This window comes from Rhinolophus sinicus, linkage group LG07 (genome assembly GCF_036562045.2).
Source record: "Rhinolophus sinicus isolate RSC01 linkage group LG07, ASM3656204v1, whole genome shotgun sequence".
NCBI classification, from domain to species: domain Eukaryota; kingdom Metazoa; phylum Chordata; class Mammalia; order Chiroptera; family Rhinolophidae; genus Rhinolophus; species Rhinolophus sinicus.
This window is the reverse complement of record NC_133757.1, coordinates 93,449,313-93,473,073: the sequence shown is the minus strand read 5'-3', so window position 1 is coordinate 93,473,073 and position 23,761 is coordinate 93,449,313. Positions and strand designations below refer to the sequence as shown.

At 36.2% G+C, this 23,761-nt stretch overlaps 1 protein-coding gene and 1 long non-coding RNA gene across 3 annotated transcripts in view; one reads left to right on the top strand and one right to left on the bottom strand.

Annotated features, from left to right (window-relative positions):
• Positions 1-1,544: 1,544 nt before the first annotated feature.
• Positions 1,545-23,509, top strand: AADAT (aminoadipate aminotransferase). Of its 2 annotated transcripts, XM_019715165.2 has the most exons (13): positions 1,545-1,899; positions 2,520-2,688; positions 3,668-3,800; positions 7,053-7,127; positions 11,542-11,751; positions 14,572-14,637; positions 15,795-15,877; positions 16,348-16,444; positions 17,698-17,759; positions 18,027-18,091; positions 19,432-19,538; positions 21,888-21,989; positions 23,224-23,509. In XM_019715165.2, exons 1-13 carry the CDS (start codon positions 1,833-1,835, stop codon positions 23,263-23,265), a joined length of 1,278 nt encoding a protein of 425 aa, XP_019570724.1. In that variant the 5' UTR covers positions 1,545-1,832; the 3' UTR covers positions 23,266-23,509. The 2 variants fall into 2 exon arrangements, with proteins under 2 accessions (XP_019570724.1, XP_074194418.1); XM_074338317.1 differs by lacking the exon at positions 1,545-1,899 and having other exon boundaries at positions 2,519-2,650.
• LOC141572719 (uncharacterized) overlaps positions 14,644-23,761 on the bottom strand; it is a 35,944-nt gene continuing 26,826 nt past the window's right edge. The window contains exons 6-7 of the long non-coding RNA XR_012498125.1: positions 21,222-21,335; positions 14,644-14,903 (exon numbers count right to left, since the gene is read on the bottom strand). This is a non-coding gene — a long non-coding RNA (uncharacterized LOC141572719). The remainder of the gene's footprint in view (positions 14,904-21,221; positions 21,336-23,761) is intronic.

The following is a 23,761-nucleotide window of genomic DNA, read 5'->3' as shown; positions in this document are numbered from 1 at the left end:
AGAAACATTCAAAGGCAACCCTTTTTTAAACAGACAATCTCAAAAACATCCTTAATTGTGTATGTGCTATAACTAAAGACACACTTTGCCTTAAAAGTTGCCACTTAGTTTCTCTAGCTAACAACATTTGGAGGCTGAGTCCTTCAATTTTGCTAAAAGCATTGTTACGACTCATAAGGACAGCTAACGTTCACTGAGTGATTTCACAATGTGCTAATGAGTTTAACATAGATTATCTCATTTAATCCTGCTAGCAACAGCCCTGTGAGAAAATTGATACACAGAAAGATTAAGTAACTTGTCCCAAGATACCCAACTGGTATATTAAGTGGGACTTAAACCACTTCAAGTCTCTGAATCCAGAACTCTACTGCCACTTGGGCTTCTAGCAGCTTTGCTAATGATACTCCCTTGTTACTTAGCTGCTGGCTTCAAGACCTCACTGGGTTATCTCATCCTTCTGCTGTCAGGACCCAGACAAGAGCAGTTATCTAGGTCTTATCTGGACCAATCTATTTATATCTGGAAGGGAGCCCTTTGGCAGTGTGCTAATACTCATCCAGGAAGTACTCAATAAATGTTTACTGAATGAATGGATCCAGTTTTGAATTTGTTAAAAAACGAATGGCTCTTTTACACCCATTTAAGCATAACAAAGAGAGATTGTCTCAAAAATCATCTCTCACTAAATGCTCACAGGGAACTCGGTGCATTCCATGTTAGTGATTCAGGAAGGAGAAATCAAAGAGAAAACGGGGTGTGAGGTGGAAGGTGGAAGGTGGGGAGGATTTTTCTGTAAGAAAAAAAGAGCATGGTGCTAGATCCAAAGCGATGAAGCTCTTTGGATATACACTTCCAACTTAAGTCCATAATGAATGGTCAGAAAATTCAAGGGGAAGGGAGACACTCAAATTTGAGGAGACCCTCAGAATGATTCTTGCAAAATTTCTTTCAACACTCAAACCTCACTCTAAAAGGCTCAGATGTTGGAGAAAGAGACATTGGAAATAATCATGGTCACCTTGTTGACTTCGCAGAATAGTGCCTATGGTTGTATTATGAAAGGAGAGTATTTTACACAACAGTGGTCAGAGGATAAAATGCGCTGTCTGTATCACCAGCGGCCAGGTAACCACCAGCGTACGGAAAGCTCCGGGCAGCGCCAGGCTGAATGCACTTTAGGGAGCCCGCTGCAATGGACCAAAGCAGCCGCCAGATGGTACCCTCGGATTAGGATCGCGGTGAAATTCCAGGTCCCACCCCCACTAGTCCCTCCGCAAGATCTCTACCCGTGCCGGTGTAGGCCTACTAGGAAGCTTCCTTGCGGTGACTTCCAGCTGCAAGGTTGTACTCGCTTTGAATTGATTCAAGCACTGGCCCAGGTCTGCAGCTGCCAGGCGGCGCGCCCTCACCCCAAGCGCCGTGCTCCGAGGGCGATGACCCGGGGCGGGGAGACACGCGAGGCCCGCAGCTATAGGCTGCGGTGCGGGGCGGGAGGGGGCGCGGCGAGGCCAACCCGGCCTCCGCCCCTGGCGGCCTGAACACGTGGGGCGCCGGCCTGGGGGAGGGGAGGAGTGGACCCTACCTCTGCCGGTGGATTTCGCTAGTCTTACCACCCGCCCCAGGCCGGCTCAGGAGCCAGGCACGCAGCGCCGCCTCCAGCCGGGGAAATTCGGCGGCTCTCCCCCAGCCCTGCGCTCTAGAACCCAAACGCAGCAGGGGGACAACTAAGGTGGCGTTTGCAGAGTGCGGAGGCAATACTTGACGCGGTTATTCGGTGGTTGTAGCCTACAACTACTGAAGAAGGTGCTTGGTGCTTGGGTATCAGAGACATGAATTACGCACGGTTCCTCACGGCGACGAGCGCAGCAAGAAAGCCTTCTCCCATACGAATCTGGGGTGAGTGCTGGGGCAGCGCCCCTCCTCCCGGGGAGTGGGGGAAGGAAGGTGGTCCTCGCAGAGCTTCCCAGTGCGATGCCGGCAGGTCACCACTTGCTTGCCATCATTCATTCAAGTGTGAAAGTTCACTGAGCCCAGCTAGGCGTGCAAACATAAACAGAAGGCGGGGAATCGGATCTCTCTGTTTCAGTGTGGTAGGAGAAGTAACGGCGAGGCACAGGCTGTTGGGGGCCAGGTCCCTAAAAAAGTTTCTATGACAAGAGTAGGGGGTAGGCACAGTGTTCCGATGGGTGGGTCGTGGGCAGGGCTTGGCAAATGGGAGAGAAAGGGGGGAGCCTTGGAGCTGGACAGGCAGGGCGGGGCTAAATGAAGGAGGGTTTTCTGTTACTTTGCGCATCTGCCGGATCACTGCCTTCTTAGTTGGACTTCCCCATTCCTTAGTTCACCCACCAGTGAGGTAGGTCCAGAAAAAGTTCTTTTATGTTTATTTTACATTAGCACCCTATCACTAGATATTGTTAAACCTTACAGTTTTATTGATTATAATGCAACATACTAAACTATCTCTGTTTAGAAAAGTATTCAGTGAAAGTATTTCTTCTCTTCCGTATTAATTGTAGCTGACATATTGAGCAGGGCACCGAAATCGGTCATCTCCTTGGCTACTGGATCACCAAATCCGAACACGTTCCCTTTTAAGACTGCTGTTATCACCACAAAACAAGGAAATACCATCCAGTTTGATGAAGAGGTGATGAAAAGAGCACTTCAGTATTCTCCAACTGCTGGGTAACTAGATAACATAATTTTGTTGGCTCATTTTATGAGCAATATTCTAAGGCCATTTGATAAAGTGACTTGTGTCTTTTTTTTAAACTGGGCACTTACCAGTTAGGACAGTTTGGGGAAGAGTTTTCAAAGAATAATTAAGAGGAACAGGGATATTGAGGGCTTGACACTCCTCAGGGACTGCTTCTCACTCTTACATGACCAGGAGAGACAGAGAAGGCTTCTGGAAGGAAGTACCATTTGAGCTGAGACTGAAAAAAAATGAGACAATAGCTAGGTGAAGAAGCTGGTTGGGAGAAGGGAGGTAAAGGATGATCCAGGAAGTAGCAATTTTAAGTCAGGGCAATTTTCTAAGAATTACATTCCCTTTCTAAATAGGCAGCCATGCGACTATGTTGCCCTCAGTTCAGATGTCTAATTCTTAAAGGCAAGCTAGAACACACACCACTTAAGATTTTCCTTAGCTAATCTTCTTCCAGTGATAAAGGATAATTTATACAGTGTCTATAAATTATACTTTATTAAAGCCTTCTCTGTTCTGTGATTGAAAAGTATATTGAAATATAATACATGTTATGCATATATGAATTACATGTGACATATACATAGGCTTTTCTTTCCAGGATACAAAGTATTTTTTGAGCCTGGACTTTTAGGTAGCCTATGGAAATATTCCTAAGGAGAATAAAGAATCAGTTATGCAGTGAGTGCTCTAATGTAAAATAAAGAGTGTAGGCTTTGGACTAAAAAAGATGTAGATCGAAATCTCAAATTATTTAATCGTTGGCTGATTGACTTTATGTGAATTTCTTAATCTCTAACTCTATTGCCTTCTCACTTACATAGGGATATTCATATTGGCAAGAAGTGTTTGAGGATTTTAAAATTGACTATATAAAGTACCTGGTATAAACCTACCATTTAATTCCTCTCTTACTATGATTTTTACTACTATTTGAAAATACATTTTATGCTTTAGAATCCCAGAGCTGTTGTCCTGGCTAAAACAGTTACAAGTAAAATTGCATAATCCTCCCACCATCCATTATCCATCCAGCCAAGGACAAATGGACATATGTGTTACAGCTGGCAGCCAAGAAGGTCTTTGTAAGGTAAGACTGAAAGGAAAGGGTACCCCACGTTAAAAATCAAATTTGTTCATAAATACAGTCATCTCTCACTGACAAACAAGAGGATCATGTTTCATCAGTTACTGATAGTCTTTCTTGTCTTTACCTAGAATTATAAACAGGGAACTTGAAGACATTCACCAACCTGATCTTCCTTAAACATAGGTCATGTGGTCAGTGACCCAGAGCTATGAGTGATTCAAACAAGATTCCCATTGAGGGACTACTCAACACCTACCAGAAGCTTAGTGAGCACTGCTTAATTTCATCTGGCTCAAAGATTCAGATTACATTTTGATTTATGTTATTTTAGTTATGAAATTTCAGTATAACTTTTAAATTCTTTAGAGGGCATATCCCGATACTCCTCAGATGAAATGTAATTCCTTTGTGTATCTGATTGTGTAATCATCTGTGGTCCCTACTGCTTGTATCTTGTCTCCCTCTTGGCTGGATTTCTCTACATCTATGTACATGAGTATGTCTGCATTTATGACTTTCCTCTGGGTTCTTTCTCTCTCCTTCTCTCCATTATTCCATCTGCCTCTCTCCTGGTTCCAGGAACTACCACTGGGCGGTTCCCACAATAAAGAGACTACACCTGTGGTTCTCAGTTTCATCATTTTTCCTCTCTTTCTTTTTCATGAATAGTTAGTCCAGAATAAAGATTTTCTATATCCATTCAGTCTTCACAGCTAGATTAAAATATGACTCTTATCTTAAACCAATGTAGCTTTCTTTTTCTTCATTCTTATGTAAATGTAAAAGTTGTAATCTGGTTAACTTTCATGAATTTTTGTTAAATTATTACTACAGAAATAATGTATTGAAGGAATAAGAATCTGTATAATTTTCCTCCCTCTTTTTATTTAATTAGGAAAATAAAATAATTAGCTACTCTTTATTGCTTGAAGAGAAACATTTGTGATTTCATAGACTAATATAAAAAAGTTTTTTTCAATGAAATTCTTTTCTTAAGAAAGTATACTATGAGCTTTTTTTCCAGAAAGATGCTGAAGACAAAGTCTTCTTTATCACAACATCAGTAATATGAAAGGAAGATAGAATAGATGGCCAAATACATCAATAACTTATTTATAGATGTGCTTATAAGTGGGAATCTGGTTTAATATTTCTTCCACTTTGTTCTCCAGGATAGGTATTATTCTAGGTGGTTGTGTTCCTGTCTACATCTATTAGACAGTGCTGCCAGATAATAAACATCCCTCCTCTTCATTTAAGATATTTGACATTCTCATGTCCCCTAATTGACATGAAAATTTATGTAATTCAGTTTTCATTTTATCTATTGATAATACACATGCCACTCAAGTAATTTGTTTAATTGGAGGATATCCTATAAAACCCAAATCAATGAGAAACTCTTCAGAGGACGATACTGTTTGTCATAAAATGCCAAATGCTAATAGGGAAAAGGTAAATTGAACATCCTAGGCCAAATCAGTAAACAAAAGTATTATCTTCCCTCTCAATCAATAATGTCTGTACTGTTTCTCATGAGATGTAGGTTGTTAAAATAATAGGAAATAGAGCCTTGACCTGGGGGTTGTGAAACATCACAGGGTAAGGGTGGAATATTCTGTGACTTAACGTAAAATTTAGTCATAATAGACTCCTTTGAGTAGGCTGGAAATATCTATTGCCTGGCTCTATTGATGTCAGTCACATCATATTGTCTACAAAATCTAAGATTTGTCAAGCCTTGTCTTCCTTGACCTCTAAATATCCTTTACCATTGTGGAGCTCCCCATTGTTTGTGAAACGCTCTCTTCCTGTGGCCCTCTCAGCGCCACGCTGGGCATCTCTCCTCTGGCCCATTTGCCCAGCCTCCATGGCAGTGGCCTCCTCCACACAGCTGTTATTTGTTGGAGTTCCTCAAGGCTCAGGCCTCGAACCTCTTCTCCCCTTAATCTGTACACTCTCCCTGGGTACTTCCATTCATACCCCTGTGATTGATCGTATGTGATAACTTCCAAGCTCCTTCTAAATCCATTTGTCCATCTGTGGACAAGATGTTTTGAAGGCATCTCAAACCAAAACTCACTCGTCCTCTTCTCCCTCAGACATGGACAATGTTTTGGGTCTGCTCTTCAGTGAATGGCACCATTTTCATGGTCTGTCTAGTTCCGTAGCCAGAAATCTAGGAGTCATTCCTCACACATGCTCTTCCTCACTCCCTTATAGTCCATAATTATGTTCTGTGGGTTTTGATTTCCTAAATACCTCCCAGTTCTCCTCTCCAATCTGACCATCATCACTCTAGTTCAGGCGACCATTATCTGTCCCAAATAATCATAAACACTTTCCAAACTTTACACGTGTAGTCTCATTCCTCTTTTCATTCTTTCATTTGGAGCCAGAATGATCTTTTCTAAAGGGATATCTGATAATGTGATTCCTCACTCCCATTCTCTATTTAAAATTCTTACTGGCCTCATTGGCCCAAATGCCTGCATGGTATGGCCTCTGCCCACTTTTGTCTGATCTCACTTCACTCTCCCTTTATGCTCTGCTTCAAGCCATAGAATTCTTTCAGTGTTTCAAAACATACCTACTGTCACCCCCTACACCGACTCCTCACTTTCTCAGGGAAGCCTCTGAATGCCCTGAGTTTCCCGAGTGTCCAACTTCTACAATGATGAGCTCTCACAACATTCTGCATCTGTACTTAATAGCATTTATCACTGTTTTTAAATATACACTTATTTGAGTAATTATATGATCAGTGTCTAGCTTTTCTGGTGGACTATTATCTCCGTGAGGGTAAAAACCATGCCATTATGCTCATCACTTTATCTTCATACCTTATACAGGCCTGGCTTATAGTAAATATTTAGTATGTTTTCAAAGAAGGAACGAAAGAAAATGAACTTTAGGAGCCAAACCAGTTGTGTTAGTTTTTTCATCTAACCCTAGAACAGAGGTTGACAAACTGTGGCTTGAGAGACAAATCCAGCCTTCATCTGATTTTGTAAATAGAGTTTTATTGGAACTCAGCCCCACCCATTGTTTTACATATTGTCTATGGCGCTTTCCCACTATAGAGGCAGAGAGAAGTATTTGCACTAGAAACACAAGGCCTACAAAATATGTACTTTATAGAATATTTCCCAAGTCCTACTTCTGGAATTCTAGTGAACTCAAATTTTTAAAAAAGGGGGTTCCAAGAATAGAAACAATACTATTCAAGCTAACCTATACTTCTTTTGTTAGGTGTTTGAAATGATCATTAATCGCGGAGATAATATCCTCCTAAATGAACCTGCTTATTCAGGAACCCTTCAAGCTGTGAGTATACATTTCTACAAAAGGCAATTCTCTTATAATAAATAAGAAGAAATCACTGCACCTTTAGAATCATTTGTCCATTGAAAAATAAAATGGCATCTTTCATCTGTAAACAGGAGACTCTTAAATGATATATACAAACTATATTAAATGTACCCTCTTCTTTGTACATTTCTTTTTACCAAGTTTAGATGTATAGGTGCTAAAATTAGGTTGTGAAAAATCATGTCTAGTTTTCTTAATATATCACTTGACACGTGACAATTTACAATAATTTATTTTTTCATTACCATCTTTAATTACCACATGTATAATCATGTTATATGGCAATTTAATACAGCTGCAAACTAATATAGTATAAGAAGGACTTTCCATTCCAGTGTTAAGGTAATGGGACTATAATAACCAGAAAGAAGAAGCTGATTATCTGGCTCTGCTGTGCACTGGTCAGAACACACCGCTGAGAATTAGGTTTGTTTGGGGCACAATACTGTAGGATAGATATGTCCACAAACTAGAGTAATCAGAGTGAAGAGGAAACGAAACCATACCATAGGATGAATGGTTTTAGGAACTACGGCTGTTTTCCCCCTAAAGAGGAGACTTAGTAAACATGAGAATTGTCCTCAAATATAAAGTTAGCCAGGTGACAGAGGAATTAGATCTGTTTATGCATGTTCTTAGGTTGAGAGAACTGGAACTAAAGGTTGGAAACCACAGGGCAACAATATCAATTCAACAACTTTCTAACCATTGGTGTGACCTGACTCCCTGAGGAGGTAAAGCATTGCACATCCCTGCAGATGCTCATTGCAACCCAACACAAATATTATAAAAGTAATTCTAGCCTAAAGTAGGGGAATTGAATGAGATGAGCTCTGTGTTCTTGATTCTAAACTCATGGATTCTTTTTTATTCAAATTTCATATTATCTTTGTAAACATCTATATATAAAGCAGTTAGCTAATCTTAATGAAAGGCATATTTTCCCAACACTCCTAAGTGGGGATAAAATTGATAACATAAAAATTACTTTTTCCAATGAACAATCTGAAAAGGAAATTAAGAAAACAATCATTTACAGTAGCATCCAAAGAATAAAACATCTGGGAATACATCTAACAAAGAAGGTGAAAGACTTGTACATTAAAAATTGTAAAGCATTTCTGAAAGAAATTAAAGAAGACTCAAATAAATGGAAAGACTTAATATTTTTAAGATGTTAATACTACCAAAGCAATCTACAGAGCAAAAGCTGTTGCTATCAAAATTCCAATTGCCTTTTTTACAGAAATAGAAAAGCTAATCTTCAAATTCATATAGGATTAGAAGGAGCCCTGATAGCCATATGATTTTAAAAAAGGACAAAGGTGTAGGACTCACACTTCCAATTTGAAAACCAACTGCAAGCTTCAGTAATCAAAACAGTGTGGTATTGGCATAAAGATATATATATATATATATATATATATATATATATATATATACACACACACATATATATTATATATATACACACACATATTTTATATATATATAATATTCCAATGGAATGGAATCAAGAGTCCAGAAATAAACCAATAGATCTGTGGCCAGTTGATTTTGACAAAGATACCATAGCCATTCAATAGGAAAAGAATAGTCTCTCAACAAATTGTTCTGGGACAACTGGATTTCCACGTGTAAAAGAAAGTAATGAGACCCTTCCTCACACCAGATAGAAATTTAACTCAAAATAGATCAAACACGTAAAGGTAAGAGCTATAACTATAAACTCTTAGAAAACGGAAGGGCAAATCTTCTTGACCTTGGATTTGGCACTAAGTTCTTAGATATAATACTAAAAATGCAAGCAACAACAACAAAAATAAATAGATAAATTGGACTTTATCAAAAATTGAAACTTTTGAACATCAAAGGACATTATGAAGAAGTAAAAAGACCTCTTAAGAAATGGGAGGAAAAATTTGCATACTTATGTCTGATACGGGCTTAATATCCAGAATATAAAAAGACCTATAACCCAACAAAGGACAAACAACCTAATTTAAAACTAGACAAAAGTCTTACATAGCTATTTCTCCAAAGAAGATATACAAATAACCAATAAGCACATGAAAAGATGCTCAACATCATTAGTCAATAGAGAAATGAAAACTAAAACCACGAGGAGATACTACTTCACACCTACTAGGATGACTATTATTATTATTCTTTAATGGAACATAGAAAATGTTGGTGAATATGTGGAGAAATCAGAACCTTTGTACATTGCTGGTAGAAATGGAAAATGGTGCAGCCAATGTGGAAAACAACTTGTCAGTTCCTCAAACAATTAAACAGAATTACCATGTGACTCACCAATTCCACTCCTAGTATATATCAAAAAGAATTGAAAACAGAAGCAGACAGAAACACAAATGTTCACTACAGCATTATTCACAGTAGCCAAAAGGTGGGAGCAACCCAATTATACATCAACCGGTGAATGAATAAACAAAATGTACTATATACATACAATGGAATACTATTCAGCTGCAAAAAGGAACAAAGTTCTAATATGCTACAACATGGATACACCAAATGAAAGAAGCCACACAGACACAAAAGAACAAGTATTGTATAATCTCACTTATATGAATATCTAGACCAGGTAAATTCATAGAGACACAAAGTAGATAAGACGTTAGCAACGTCCTGGGAGAGGGAGCAATGGGGTGGAGGTGGGGGGCTATTGCTTAATGGGTACAGAGTTTCCATTTGGGGTGATGAAAAGGTTTTGGAAATTGATAGTGATGATGGGTGTACATACTGTGAATGTAATTAATGCCAATGAACTGTACACTTTAAAATGGCAAAAGTTTTCTTACATTTTTTTTACCACAGTTAAAAAACTAAAATAAAATAATTGCTTTTTCCTAATGATTAGATACTAATTATTATTTTCCTAAATGCCTAAGACTTAAGATTACATAATGCCTATGAGTATAAAACCTGTGTCTACATAAACAACATGCATACACACAGGACAACATTTTCACATACCCAAACAGAAGCAATATGCCAAGCTATGAGGAAATAAGCCAATAGGAGATATGTATTTATTTCATTGCTCAATATTTAGTTGTTCTATTCATTGTAAATGTGCTTTTTAAGTCTAAGACCATTTATTTTTAAATTAAATTTATTGAGGTAACATTGGTTGATAACATTATATAGGTTTCAAGTGTACAATTCCATAATTCATCCTCTGTATATGGCATTGTGTGCTCACCACCCAAATTCCAGTGTCCTTCCATCTAAGACCTTTTAAAAAAGTAGGGTCTGAATTATCCCCACTTAGTGCATGATTCTACATGTGACTGTTAAAAACAGTGTTTGCTTATCCTTTGAAATTTTTTTTTCTGAGAACCTCACTCAATTATTGTTATTTCTTAAGTTCTGATTTTTTTTACAAGTGTTTTCATTCAAGAATATGATTCCACAAGATTTTTATACAATTATGTTTATAAGGAGGGCCACTACTTGCCAGTTCAGCCTTAGCAATTGGTAAAATATTGAAATACTTCCACACTCTTTGGTAAGAGCTGCCCTGATCCCCCTTAGTGCCCGGCCAGCACCCTGGCTTTCCTAGCCTCTCTCCTAAGACCACCCTGAACCTCCCATGAGACAGAATTAATGTTGGCATGGCAGGGGGCCTCCAGGACCCCCTTCCAGCCTGCAACTGTATCCATGCTACGCCACTTGTGAAATATTTTGAATATCACCTCCACTTGTAACCAGTTTATGTATTAGTATAAGGGATGCATTATAGGATTAATTTACTGTGTCAAAAAGACATTTATTAACCAACACCTACTTTGTGAACCGCTTCTCCTTATAAAGATAATTCAGTCCAAAGAGGCTAGGTTGCCTTACTTAACAAGTGACCCTAATATCTCAGGGGCTTACAGCTACAAAGACTTACTTCTCTCACACACTACATGTCTATTGCAAGGTAGCTACAGCTTTATTCCATGTCATCTGCATCCCAAGCCCCAAGGTGACAGAAGCTGCCTCTTTTTGCACTAGTGTGAGTCTTAGAGCAGAGGGAAAAGAAAAATAAAGAACTGCAAGCTAGATTTTAAAGCTTCCATTTAGAAGGAACACACATCCCTCTGCTCACAATCTATTGGCCAGAACAAGACACATGGCCAAGCCTGACATACCAGCCAGGAAATATGATCCCTCCCTTGGGAATTGACAGGGTATATTTTTGAACTATAATGGAATCTACCCCAGGGCAACAACAGAATTAGAATATACAATCTCAACCTTCGGTTTATATGTGTAAAGGTATAAGAAGAATCAGTGACACTTACACTTTGTAATCATGTCTGAATCTTGAGCTTTCTTTTTCTCTTATCCTCAACAGCTGCTACCACTGGGCTGCAACATTATTAATGTTGCCAGTGATGGATATGGGATTATTCCAGACTCCCTCAAAGAAGTACTTTCCAGATGGAAACCAGAAGATTCAAAGAACCCCCAGAAAAACACCCCCAAATGTCTTTATACTGTCCCAAATGGCAACAATCCTACCGGAAACTCATTAACAAGTAACCGCAAAAAGGAAATCTATGAGGTATTTTTTTAAAAATGTGTTATGTGGCTTTGTTCTTGATTCTTTTAAAAAAATTTTAGAAGCGTACTGGGCAAGTTCCCTTTCTTATTAGCCTCTTACTTTCAAGGAAAATGATTTTTAATAAAAGGAAGTCATCTACGCCAAGGGTTCTAATTTAAACACAAGAAAATTACTACATCCTTTGTTAACTATGAGATTTTTCTTTCCCTTTGATATTTTCATAAAAAGAAATAGCATTCTTGGACTCATGTAAATGATATGGGGTTATTTAATATTTGAACCCAAGTTTGATTTTCATTGTTTTATGTTTGTATTTTCAACTTGTCTCTTTCTTATTCTTTGTCATTTCAGGTTAAAAAGAAATTATTTGAAAATAAAAAGCATGTTCCTTTTGTAAAGTCTCTTTTAGGTACCTGACTATGGTGCCTAAGTTTTTCACCATAAGCAATTTTTTTAAATGTTAAACAAATATGGAGGTATACAGAAATCTTAGAAAAATGAGAGAAATGTGACTTTTTGTAAAGAATCATAAGAAAGATTTCAAATAGTTACTTTTACTCATTTTGCATATATGTAGATATATATATATATATATATCTACATATATATATACACACACACATAGTAAGTCCTCACTTAACTTCAATAGGTTCTGCAACTTTAAACAAAATGACTTATAACAAAACCAATTTTCCCACAGCCTAATTGATATAAACAAGAGTTAAGTTCCTGCAGTATCTCATCAACATAATAACGAAATAACATTATTCAAGGATATGCTCTGTGTGTGTGTGCGTGTGTATGTCTAGTATATATAATATATACACCATATATAAAATATAATATACATATAATGTAATATATAGTATATATATATAGTCTGTATATATGCATATATATAGTCATGCATATTTTTAATGACAGATACTTTCTGAGAAATGTGTTATTAGGCAATTTCGTAGTCATGCTAACATTGTAGTGTATTTGCACAAACCTACATGGTATGACTATTTGGTATAGCCTGTTGCTCCCAGGTTACAAGCCGGTGCAGATGTTACTGTACAAAACGACATGAAATTAAATCAAGCAGAAGAGAAAATGATGCTTTCAAAAGACAAGGTGAACACGAGATGTATGAGGCTGGGGCAGTGTAACACCACATACTGTTTTACAGCAGAACATATATATATATATATATATATATATATATATATAGAGAGAGAGAGAGAGAGAGAGAGAGAGAGAGAGAGAGAGAGAACACTGTAAAATAACAATAAAAAGTATAGTAAATACATAAACCAGTAACATAGTTGCTTATTATCATTATCAATTATCATGTACTGTATATATCTGTATATGCTATACTTTTATACAACTGGCAGTGCAGTAAGTTTGTTTACACCAGCATCACCACAAACACATAAATAATGCATATGTTACAATGTTGCGATGACTACCATGTCAGTAGGTGATGGGATTTTTTTTTCAATTTTATTTTAGTTTACTTTTATTATTGTTTTTTATTTTTAAATTACAGTTGACATTCAATACTGTATTAGTTTCAGTTGTACAGCATATTGGTTTTTCAGCTCCATTATAATCTTATGGGACCACCTTCATATATGTAGTCTATAACTGACCAAAATGTTCTAATTTTTCACACATTCCTGGGCTCTGTCCTGAGTTTCTCTTCTTATTTACACACTCTCCCTAGCCTGCCTCATTAGGTTCTATGGTTATAAATTCCATTCTCTAATGGAAATGTCTCTCCCCTGAACTCCAGACTTCTGTATCCAACATCCAACATAAATGTCTAACAGGCATTTTGAACCTAACATGGCCACATAGAACTCTTGAATTTTTTCCAGCACACCCCAAACCTCCCATCCACACATTTTCCATCTCCATAAATTGTGCCAGCATGAACAATTACCTTTTATTCTCTTTCCCTTCTCTCCTCCTCCTCCCCCAACATCCAATCCATTCTGTGGACTCTACCAACCACTTTATCCAAAGCCATCCATTTCTCTCCACTATCATTACCATCATCATCTACTCCACTAGCAGCTGCCTTTTCTCACACGTCTACTGCGGAGTTCGGTTTCCTCACCTGACCCCTGCTGCACGCCACCCTTGAGCTTTAAGCATTTTTCCAACAGCAACCACTCATGTCCTCCCTTTGCTGAAATGTAAATGTAAAGCCAGTCTCATGAGCTCCTGTTTGCAGTCCTCCAGTGGCTTCCCCTTGCAGTTCAAATAAATCCCAATTCCTTTACCTGCCTTGCAAAGCTATGTGACCTGCTCAGCTATTCTCAGGCCTCTTATCCTTGTTGCAGCCACTCACTGCAGTCACCCTGGCTTTTCTAACACTTAAATATGCCAAGATTTTTTTCTCATCCAAAGGCTCTTTGCTCTTGCTCATCCCTCAGTCTAGAAGCTTGTTCCGTGATATTTGCACAAGTGGTTCCTTTATGCCATTCTGTGCTTTGGGGTTAACTTGTCAGGAAGAGCTTCCCAGTAATTCAACTTGAAATAGCTACTTTGTCACTCTCTCGCTCTCTCAAACATCATCCTGTATAATGTTCTGCCTAGCCCCTGAATCCCCCACCTAATATTTCTTCTGTTCATTAGCCATTAGCTTATGTATATTCTGTCTTTGAGAACAAGAGCCTTCAGTGCCTTATCTCTTTATCTTCATTGTCTAGAAAATAGGCAGTCAATAGTTTCTTGAATGCACGCATACAAAGAATTATGATTCCAAATGCTTTTGATTTGGGGATAGCTCTTAAGAAGTAAATATAATACTTTAACCTTTTCCAGCTCGCAAGAAAATACGATTTCCTCATAATAGAAGATGATCCTTACTATTTTCTCCAGTTCAACAAGGTAAGTGATGATGTGAACCTATTTCACAATTAGAAGATATATTATTGTAAGTTATTGCACTGCATTTGATTTTAGCCTGGCTGCTAATCCACCTTTACATTGAAATTAAATAAATGATTGTTAATTTGCTACCACTTCAACTTTTAGTCTTTTAGTTTTATCGTGGATATTATGGCTCTTTCCAGAAATTACTTACCTTTAAAATAATAGCGGGCTCTCTGTACCATGCATTTGGACAAACAGAAGATTTGGAAGCTGTGTTCACACTAAAAGAGAAAGAGGGCCGTGATCAATTAGAGATGTCCATTACTGACAGCAGATAAAGCATTCCTGGCAGCATGCCATATGTTTGCCATCCCTTTCATTAGATCCTAGATCTTACCTGCAGTGGAATGGGTTTTTAGGTTCCCTCTCACTATGTATGTATGCCACTTTTCACAATCACTTTTTTCTAATAGACCGTGGGAGTGACACAGACTCCCAATGCCTGATTTCTCAAAATCAAACACTCTTTTTATTTGCTTTCAGGGAACATATACTTGGATTTGGTTCCCCCTTTAAATCTACTGAAAAGAAAAATAGTGGTTTGCCTGAATGAATATCATATCTGCCCTACCTACGCCCCGCTCTCAACATGACCGTGGTCCTTTTTCTTATATACATCTACTTTTGAAGTAGATATTGAAGCCAAGATGTCATGTTGATTAAATTTCTTATCTTCATTCTCATCTTTTTTATCTTTCTAGTTCTAAGGATCAGCCTTCTCTCTCTAAACAATTCTGAATGCTCCTAGCCCTCTTCATTGACCTCTCATCCAAACAAGTTTTTCTTGAATCCTTCCTCTCAATCTGTTAATCCTGGATTCCAATCCTTGCTGCAAGGAATGGCTGGTTTAGGTCTCCCAAAATTCATAATAATGGCTTCTTAACCAAATGAGTAAACCCTTCTGTCTGTTTTTGGCAGAAAAGTCATGAAGACACGCAGATACTAAGAAAAAAACCTGCATTTCTGTCTTTATTCCTTTTTGAAAGGTAATGGAAAAGACGGTCATGCTGCTGTTACCCAAATCCATGCCCTTCCCATTCTCTACACAAAGTGGTTATACAGTCACCAACAGAGTTCTCAAACCAACAGTATTTCTTTTTTTCCATTTCAAGCCCTGGACACCATCCTTTCTTTCCATGGACGTTGACGGGCGTGTCATCAGAGCGGACTCTTTTTCAAAAATCCTCTCCTCTGGGTAAGACCCTTGGTCTCTAACTTACGGCTAGATCTAAAAGAGACAGAGACTGTGCCTCAGTATCTTTTAGTCCAAGCAATTCTTCTCATTTAATAGGCTTGTATACCACTTGCCTTAAAACACTAGTTAAATTATTTATATGAATATAGGTCTTTTCTCTCTGTTCATCCCCAATAGTCACAGAAATCTGGCCATTGATCTAAAGTTGTAGAGCGACTGGTCAGGTTTTTGGTTTCATATACGAAAGAGCACGTTTAGAAATACTTGGTCAGATATGCATTATATTTTAAATGTACACTTACATGTAAATTTGTATTTTAAATAAGTAGTAGTTGGTTTCATTGGAATGATTTAATTGTCTAGGTTCCTTTGCCCCAGGTCACAACTCTCTTTCTAATAAAATCAGGAAAATTACATCTATTGATTGCTAATTCAGGATTGGTATTGTGCCTTTTCTCTTTTTTGTGTAGGTTGAGAATAGGGTTTATCACTGGTCCAAAACCCTTGGTAGAGAGAATTGTTTTACACACACAAGTTTCAACATTGCAAACCAGCACTTTTACACAGGTAAGGACTATTTAGGGAATGAAAAAAAAAATGTTTTAAATCTGATAAGAATAGAAATGGATGTTGGCAAGTAAGACTGAGTTAAGATGGCAAAGAGGGAAATCACTGATATTGAATCTCTAGTTCTAATATGTACAGAATTAGAAAACCAGATACTACAGATGTGTACTCTAAAAGACAAATGAGAGTCAAATTAACCTGGTTATTTTGTGGCATTGACCAAGCTCCTTGAGAGCCAGGCTATCTTTTCATCTTGCATTTCTAGCATCTAGCCCAGGAACTGTTGAACTGAACAAAATGGAACTGGGCTGGATGAAATAATGTAACTTGAGCGTCATTGTCCTGGAATCTATAAAGAATTCCAAACCTGTTTCGTGACTCATTGTGTGCCGTCGCTGCACATGTGCTAACCTGTCCTAAAGACACTGTGTGGTATGTATTCTAATTAAACTGAAGTTCATTTCAGAGAACCTGTAAATCTCCTCACAAGCTTTGCAACATTATTGGATCCACCCCAAATGCAATCTTGAAAATCAGATCTTAAGGATAGAATTGCTACCCAAGAACTCCAAATGCATAGAAAAGTTTATGTAGACTAGGACATTTGCTTGGTATTTTACATTACATTATTTATCAAGTTTGGGACTTTTTCCTTTTCTGTGTTGTACCTGTTACCAATGAAACTTCCATATCCATGAAAAACATTTAGAACTTCTATTTTAGACAGAAAAAAAAATCTCTAAATATGTAATTTTATATTTCTACTATATGTACATAAAATATATATATGTAATATTTAGAGAGGAAGTACTGTATAGTAATTAATGGCATTGACCTGGAGCTGAACAGTCTAACATGAATCCAGACCCTGTAACTAGCTGTGTGACCTCGGGAAAGTTAATGTAACCCTTGTGCCTCAGTTTCCCCATCAGTAAAACTGAAATAATAACCTGCCTGATAAGGTTATTACAAGATTAAATTAGCAAAAATATATTAATATATTACAATAGTTTCTGGCACATAGCAAGTACTATATAAATTTGTTTTTATTGTTAAAATAAAAATATTCGATTGGTGCCCAGGTCACTGTTTTTAATTAACATTTATTCTAAATCACTGAGTGTATAAAGCTTGGTCAGCTTGTTATATTTTCTTATGGTGTTATATTTTCTTCCATGTGATCAAGAATGATTGGCAAAAAGCCCATATTACAGGATGAACCATGACATTTGTTATTGTTTTATTTCTTTTAGCTTCTGGTAGCACAGCTTCTACACCAATGGGGAGAAGAGGGCTTCCTGGCACATGTAGACAGGTACTGTATTTTAGATTCCATGTTTTACATAGAAACGGTGTTGCTTTAGTAATTTTCATTTTTTTAAATTATTCCACAATAAAGGAAAAAATATCATGGTAGAAAAGTTTACCACCAGAAAGATCAAATAAATATGCTCTATTCGTATACAAGCATTCAACATTTTAATCGAGACAGAAAACAGATTCTTATTGACTAGACTTCAGAGGCTTATAGTTTCCTCAGTTAATGTACTAAACCCATCCCTTCATTGGTTTCTTCTTCTAGGGTTATTGATTTCTATAGGAGCCAGAAGGATGCAATATTGGCAGCTGCAGACAAGTGGTTAAGTGGTGAGTGGAACATGTATCCCATCCTGTGATAAACAATAGAACCTATATAAACGGGTGATAAACACCCCATAGAAATAATATTATTAATGTTAATAATCCTGAGGGAAGAGAAACAAGAGTCCAGGAGTATTCTTGTTAAGAAAATATTACATTATAAATAATCTCAGAGGTAATAGTCTGCAAATTCTGGCACATTTCTACTTATCTCTAGTTTCCCTGTCTACTGCAAAGAATTTGTGGTTAAAAAAAAAAAAATAGACCAATTAGTCTAATAATCAACCAGCAATAAGTAACTCAAAGCTAACTAACATCTGCATTCGGAAGGTTTTAGAGTTATTTCAGAATTTTCCTCGAAATCGTAGAGGCATTGTGAAACAAACAACACACTCCTTTTCTAACAAGATTATGCAAAGACAAAATAGTACAATCTACAGAGGATTCTCACTACAAATGATTTGCCTTTTAATCACTAATCTTGTTATCTGTCTAATATTATCTATTGTTAATTTGATTGCAGGATGGTTTAGATTTAATTTTCTATTTAAAAAAAAAGGAAGCAAAATGAATTACATGATTTTAATTATATCATTAAAAATGCCTTTGGTATGAATAAGAGAAAGCAAAATATATCAGTTCCTTATTTCTGTCATATCTTGTTCCCTACGAAGTCTTAGTAAAAATAGAATTATCTTTTTGATGAGTACTATTCTACCATTTTGTACAGTGAAGTTGAAGAAAAGGTTTTAATCAACATCTTTAAAAAAAGATAATAATTAAAATCAAAATAATTATCCTCCCTCCTTGGTGTCTCTAGCCTAATGCTCAATGAAGCCTAAAGCCTACAAATATACCTGGAATTCCTGAAGTTTAAGTACTTCTTTTCATAATTAATTACATTCTGATAAAAATTCCAATCCACTGGACTTCTAAACTATTACATAAATGATAGGATTCATTGAAATACTGGAAGAATCTAGAAAGAGTTGAAGAATCCTCTTCTAAAATTGAAAGAGCCATATTTGGCTGAGATGTGTTTCTAACTAAAGGAAGTAGCTACAGGCACTAGATTTCTTGTACCACCCTAAGACTAAAATTGTAAAGACACACACACAAGTCTCCTTCCTTCCCTTTCACCCACTGTCTCACTCGCTTTTTGATATAAAACATAGAACATCAATTTTCAGGACTTATAAAATTATATTTTTTAAAGAATGCTATTACTGAAGGAACTTTTTTTGGAAATACTAGTGTATAGTTACTGCAATTATGTCATTAAATGATACATTTGATATCATCAAAAACAGCTTCAGGAGATACTGATTCCCTTCTTCTCTTTATAGGTTTGGCAGAATGGCATGCTCCTACTGCTGGAATGTTTCTATGGATTAAAGTCAAGGGCATTTATGATGTAAAAAAAGTGATTGAAGAAAAAGCCATTAAGAAAGAGGTAAAAAGGGGGGGGAGAGTTATACTTTTTTAAAAAGTAACTTCTTAAATAAAAATCAAGAGAGATAGTTATCATTGCTCAGCACCTCAACTCATAATGTTTTAATATCAGATATGTTATCTTATTATTAAAATGGTAATAGATTTTTGGGTTATGTAATTATTCTTCTGGTCTAAATTAATGGGAATATAGTCATTCATCTCTGCTAGTAAACAGTTAGTTTAGTGGCTAAGAGCACAGTCTCTGGAACCATACACCCTGGGTTTGAATCCCACCCCCTGCTGGATGTGTGGCTTTTGGTAAGTTACCCTCCCTGAGTTTTATCTGTAAAGTAGAAATAATGAGAACCCCTGTCTCATAAGGTTGCTATGATAACTAAGTGAGTTAATATGTATAAGGGACCTGGCAAATAGTAAATGCTCAGTAAGTATTAGCCATTAGTATTTAAAATAGAGGGTTTAGTGTTTTGTTTTTTTCTTGATTATGAAAGTAAAGCATACTCATGGCAGCAAACTTGGAGAATGAACAAAAATATAATGGAAAATTTTTAAATAGCCCATAATTTCACCACCAGATTTTATGACTATTTGTGATGTATTTTCTTGAAGAGCTTGTATAAAGCTAGCGTTTTGGCTGCACAGTTATTTTACATGGTTAAAATTACACAGAAAAGTTTGTGCCTGCTTTGTTTCACCTCAAATTAGCCTGTGAGAGTCCTTCTATTATTTTTTTCTCCTTTTATACTTAAATTATTAATTTACTTAGATTTCCTGTGGGGGCCTTCATTAAGTTGAGAAACCTAAATATATTTCTGTGTAGCTTTCCAATTTATCATACAAAGAATCCTTTCTCCATTAATTCATTCATTTATCGTGTTTGTCAGTCTTTTGCAACACTAAGATCTATTTCTAGTATCACTTTTTTCTTGAAGCAGAAAGTACAAAAGGACAGATGGTGTTGATGGTGACCATGTACGCTGCTAGTGCATAAGCGAGGACGCAGTCTATAGGCTAAACCTGGGAACTGACAGGCTGGACTTGAGCGCTAGCTCCACTCCCTTGGGAAAGTCATTCATCCCCTCTTAACCATCTCCCCGGAGGGCAGGACTCATGCTTTATGAATCATTCAAATCCTAGTAACAGCATATGTTAGATATTTAATAAATACTAACCTGATTTATTTCAAAGAAACACATTTCAGTACAATAAATCCATTTTATGTTTTCTTGGCTTTTCTATCAATGCCATTATCTTAAGAACATTTGATAAGTGGCTATTTGTATGTATCTCTGATCTATTGCTAAGGATATAGACTTCATATTTTCTTGTAGTTTTTTTTTTTCAGTTTTCTTCCTCTATTCCATATATCCCGTTGCACATACATTTGCTTTTCCTAAATAATCTCCAACTTTCTAAACAACAACTCACATGCCAAAAGTTTTCTACTATATTAAGAGAAATGATTTTCATTTTATCAGGACACAAAGTCCCGTCTTCTGCCTTGAAATCTTTTTTCCCCAGACTGCCCCAAATCGCCCCAAATCATTTCACTTCCAACTCATCTTACTTTAGCAGAAGTTGCCCAGATTTATAACAAGCAGTTACTTAGTGCTTTTGAATATCATGATTGTATTACATAACAATCTCAAAGAATTAAAAACATCAAAATTTATTTCTGACTCACATAACATTTTCAAAGATGTGATCTGCAGGCAACTCTGCTCCAAGCAGCGACTTAGAGACTCTGCTTCCTTCCACCTCCTGTTGTTCAGTCTTCAACACGTAGATTCCACGATGACTGCAAAGTGGAAAGAGCATGGTGGATCACACAGGGGAAAAATTGTATGGGCTAGGCCTAGAAGTAGCACACATTACTTCACATCCATTGGCCAGGATCCATGTGTCCACATATAACTAAAAAGAGTCTGGGGAACAGAATATATTTGTATGCCCAGGAAGCGGATACCTCATTATGTGAACTTACATTACGTTTCTAGTTAGGTTAAACATTTGTTCATGTTTAGTACCATTTCATTTTCTTTGGTAACCTGCCCTTTGTTCATTAAAGCTAGAATTTTAGTGTTTTTCTTCTCAGAAGTTTTGCATTCTTTATATGTGGGGAGCAGGTAGCATTTGCCATATTTATTATAAAACATTTTCTAGTTTCTATTCTTTTAGTTTTGTTTACTGTATGACATATAGAATTTTTATATAAATGTATTTTTCTTTTATGATTTCTTTAATTTCTTTTAGGTTTAAAAAGTCCTTCCCCATTCTGAGATTTGATTTCCCTGTATTTTCTTTTAGTTTTTCTTTAATGTTGTATCACTTATTTCCCATAAACTCTTAGATATTCTTCATTTCTGGAAGTGATTTCTACACTGATAGCTCCTCTCCTAGCCCTTACTTGAGAGCGTCCTTCTCTTTGGCTTCTCCAGAACAAATGGATAAGGTAAGTAGAATATTCTCTTCAGAATAACACTAGCTATCAATTCCATTTTTTGGTACATGTGTTCATTTTGTGAGTTACAGTACGATTTAATGTCTTCTCGGGTTTCTGAAAAACAGGTATTAGTTAAAAAGTCAGGAACTACCACTAAAAGACACATTTTACTTTGTTTCCAGACTTCTGTAGACAAATGAAGAGACCAAGTTGGAGTTATATTTTATCGTTTGCATGAATAGTTTTCAGACCTACTAAACTGTGTTAGTTGAATAATATGTTATGAAGAAAATCTCTTTCATTCCTTTATGGAAGTAACATGAGCCAAAAGTACACATTCATGAAGCCATCAGTCTCTTTCATTGAAGAAAAAATATAGATAGACAGATAGATAGATAGATAGATAGATAGATTTTGTTTTTCCTCAATGAAAGAGAATGATGGCTTCATGAATTTGTACTTTTGGCTCATGTTACTTCCATGAAGGAATGAAAGAGATTTTCTTCATATAGATATAGATATAGATATAGATATAGATATAGATATAGATATAGATATAGATATATATGAGATATAGATATATATATCTCATATACATATATGATATATATCTCATATATCACATATATACATATATTATATATATATATGCAAGGATCAAATAGAATAATATTTTCAAATTAATCACAAAGTATAGCTTTAACCAAGTAACAAGAAGCAAAGAAACAAGTTCCTAAAGACTATGTATCTGAGAATTTAAAAAGAAGAGCCATAAATTTAATGGTGCTATTAACCTTAGGAAAAGTTTATACTTATCCCAACAGATGGGTTGGTTCTTTGTGTGTTCTTTATTTACTTGTTTTCTCATGTCATTACATAAGCTATCTCTTGCTGTTATATAAGAATAGAGTTGGACAATTGAAACTATACAGAATGTATATGCAGGTGAGAGATTATATGAAAAAATAAAATAATATGTGGTGCAGATAATATAGAAAATGATGACCTTGAGGGCTATAAGAACAACAACAAATATTCTGGGACTCTGATATGTTTATTTCCACATATATTATGACATCGATGCTATCCTACCAAGATAAGACTGAGGTTAAACTTGATTTTTCATTGCCTTATCTTACCCCTATCTTAGATGGATATTCTTTGTTTGAATTTTTAAGCTTATGGCAGACTTTTCCTAAATAGCACCCTCATTTCATTAATTCTTATCTATTTTCTATTTTAGGCCTTCCAGAGATTAGCCGAACTTATAAAAGAATCTTTATGAAGACATCAATCTCTTCATAGTACTCATAGATTTTTCAGATAGATTATTTCTATGGTTTGCCAGGAAGAAATGATCATTGATGTTAAACAGGTTGGATTTCATCAACTATGTCATTTCTGTAGTAATTTAACTAGACAACTTTTAAAATGCCCTTAAATCCACCAGATTGCCAAAATATGTTTATAATCCACTTATACCTTTTGATAAATTTTCAGCTTGCAAAATAAATTATTTTTATCTGGGATTTTATTGTAAAGAACTCTGTAGTTGCTTTATAATTTTCCACAAACTTTCTTTGAAACTAACATTTTACAGTAAATTATTTCAAAAATGTAAGAAAAGAATTAAGTTCAAATGGTATATAATGTGAACTATTTTTCTATTCTTTAGGAAATTTTAATGAAAGATTGTTGCAAAGATTACTAAAATTTGACCATTATAAATGATTTTCAGTAAAAATACCACAGACCTTATGTTATGTCATAGAAATCCCTTT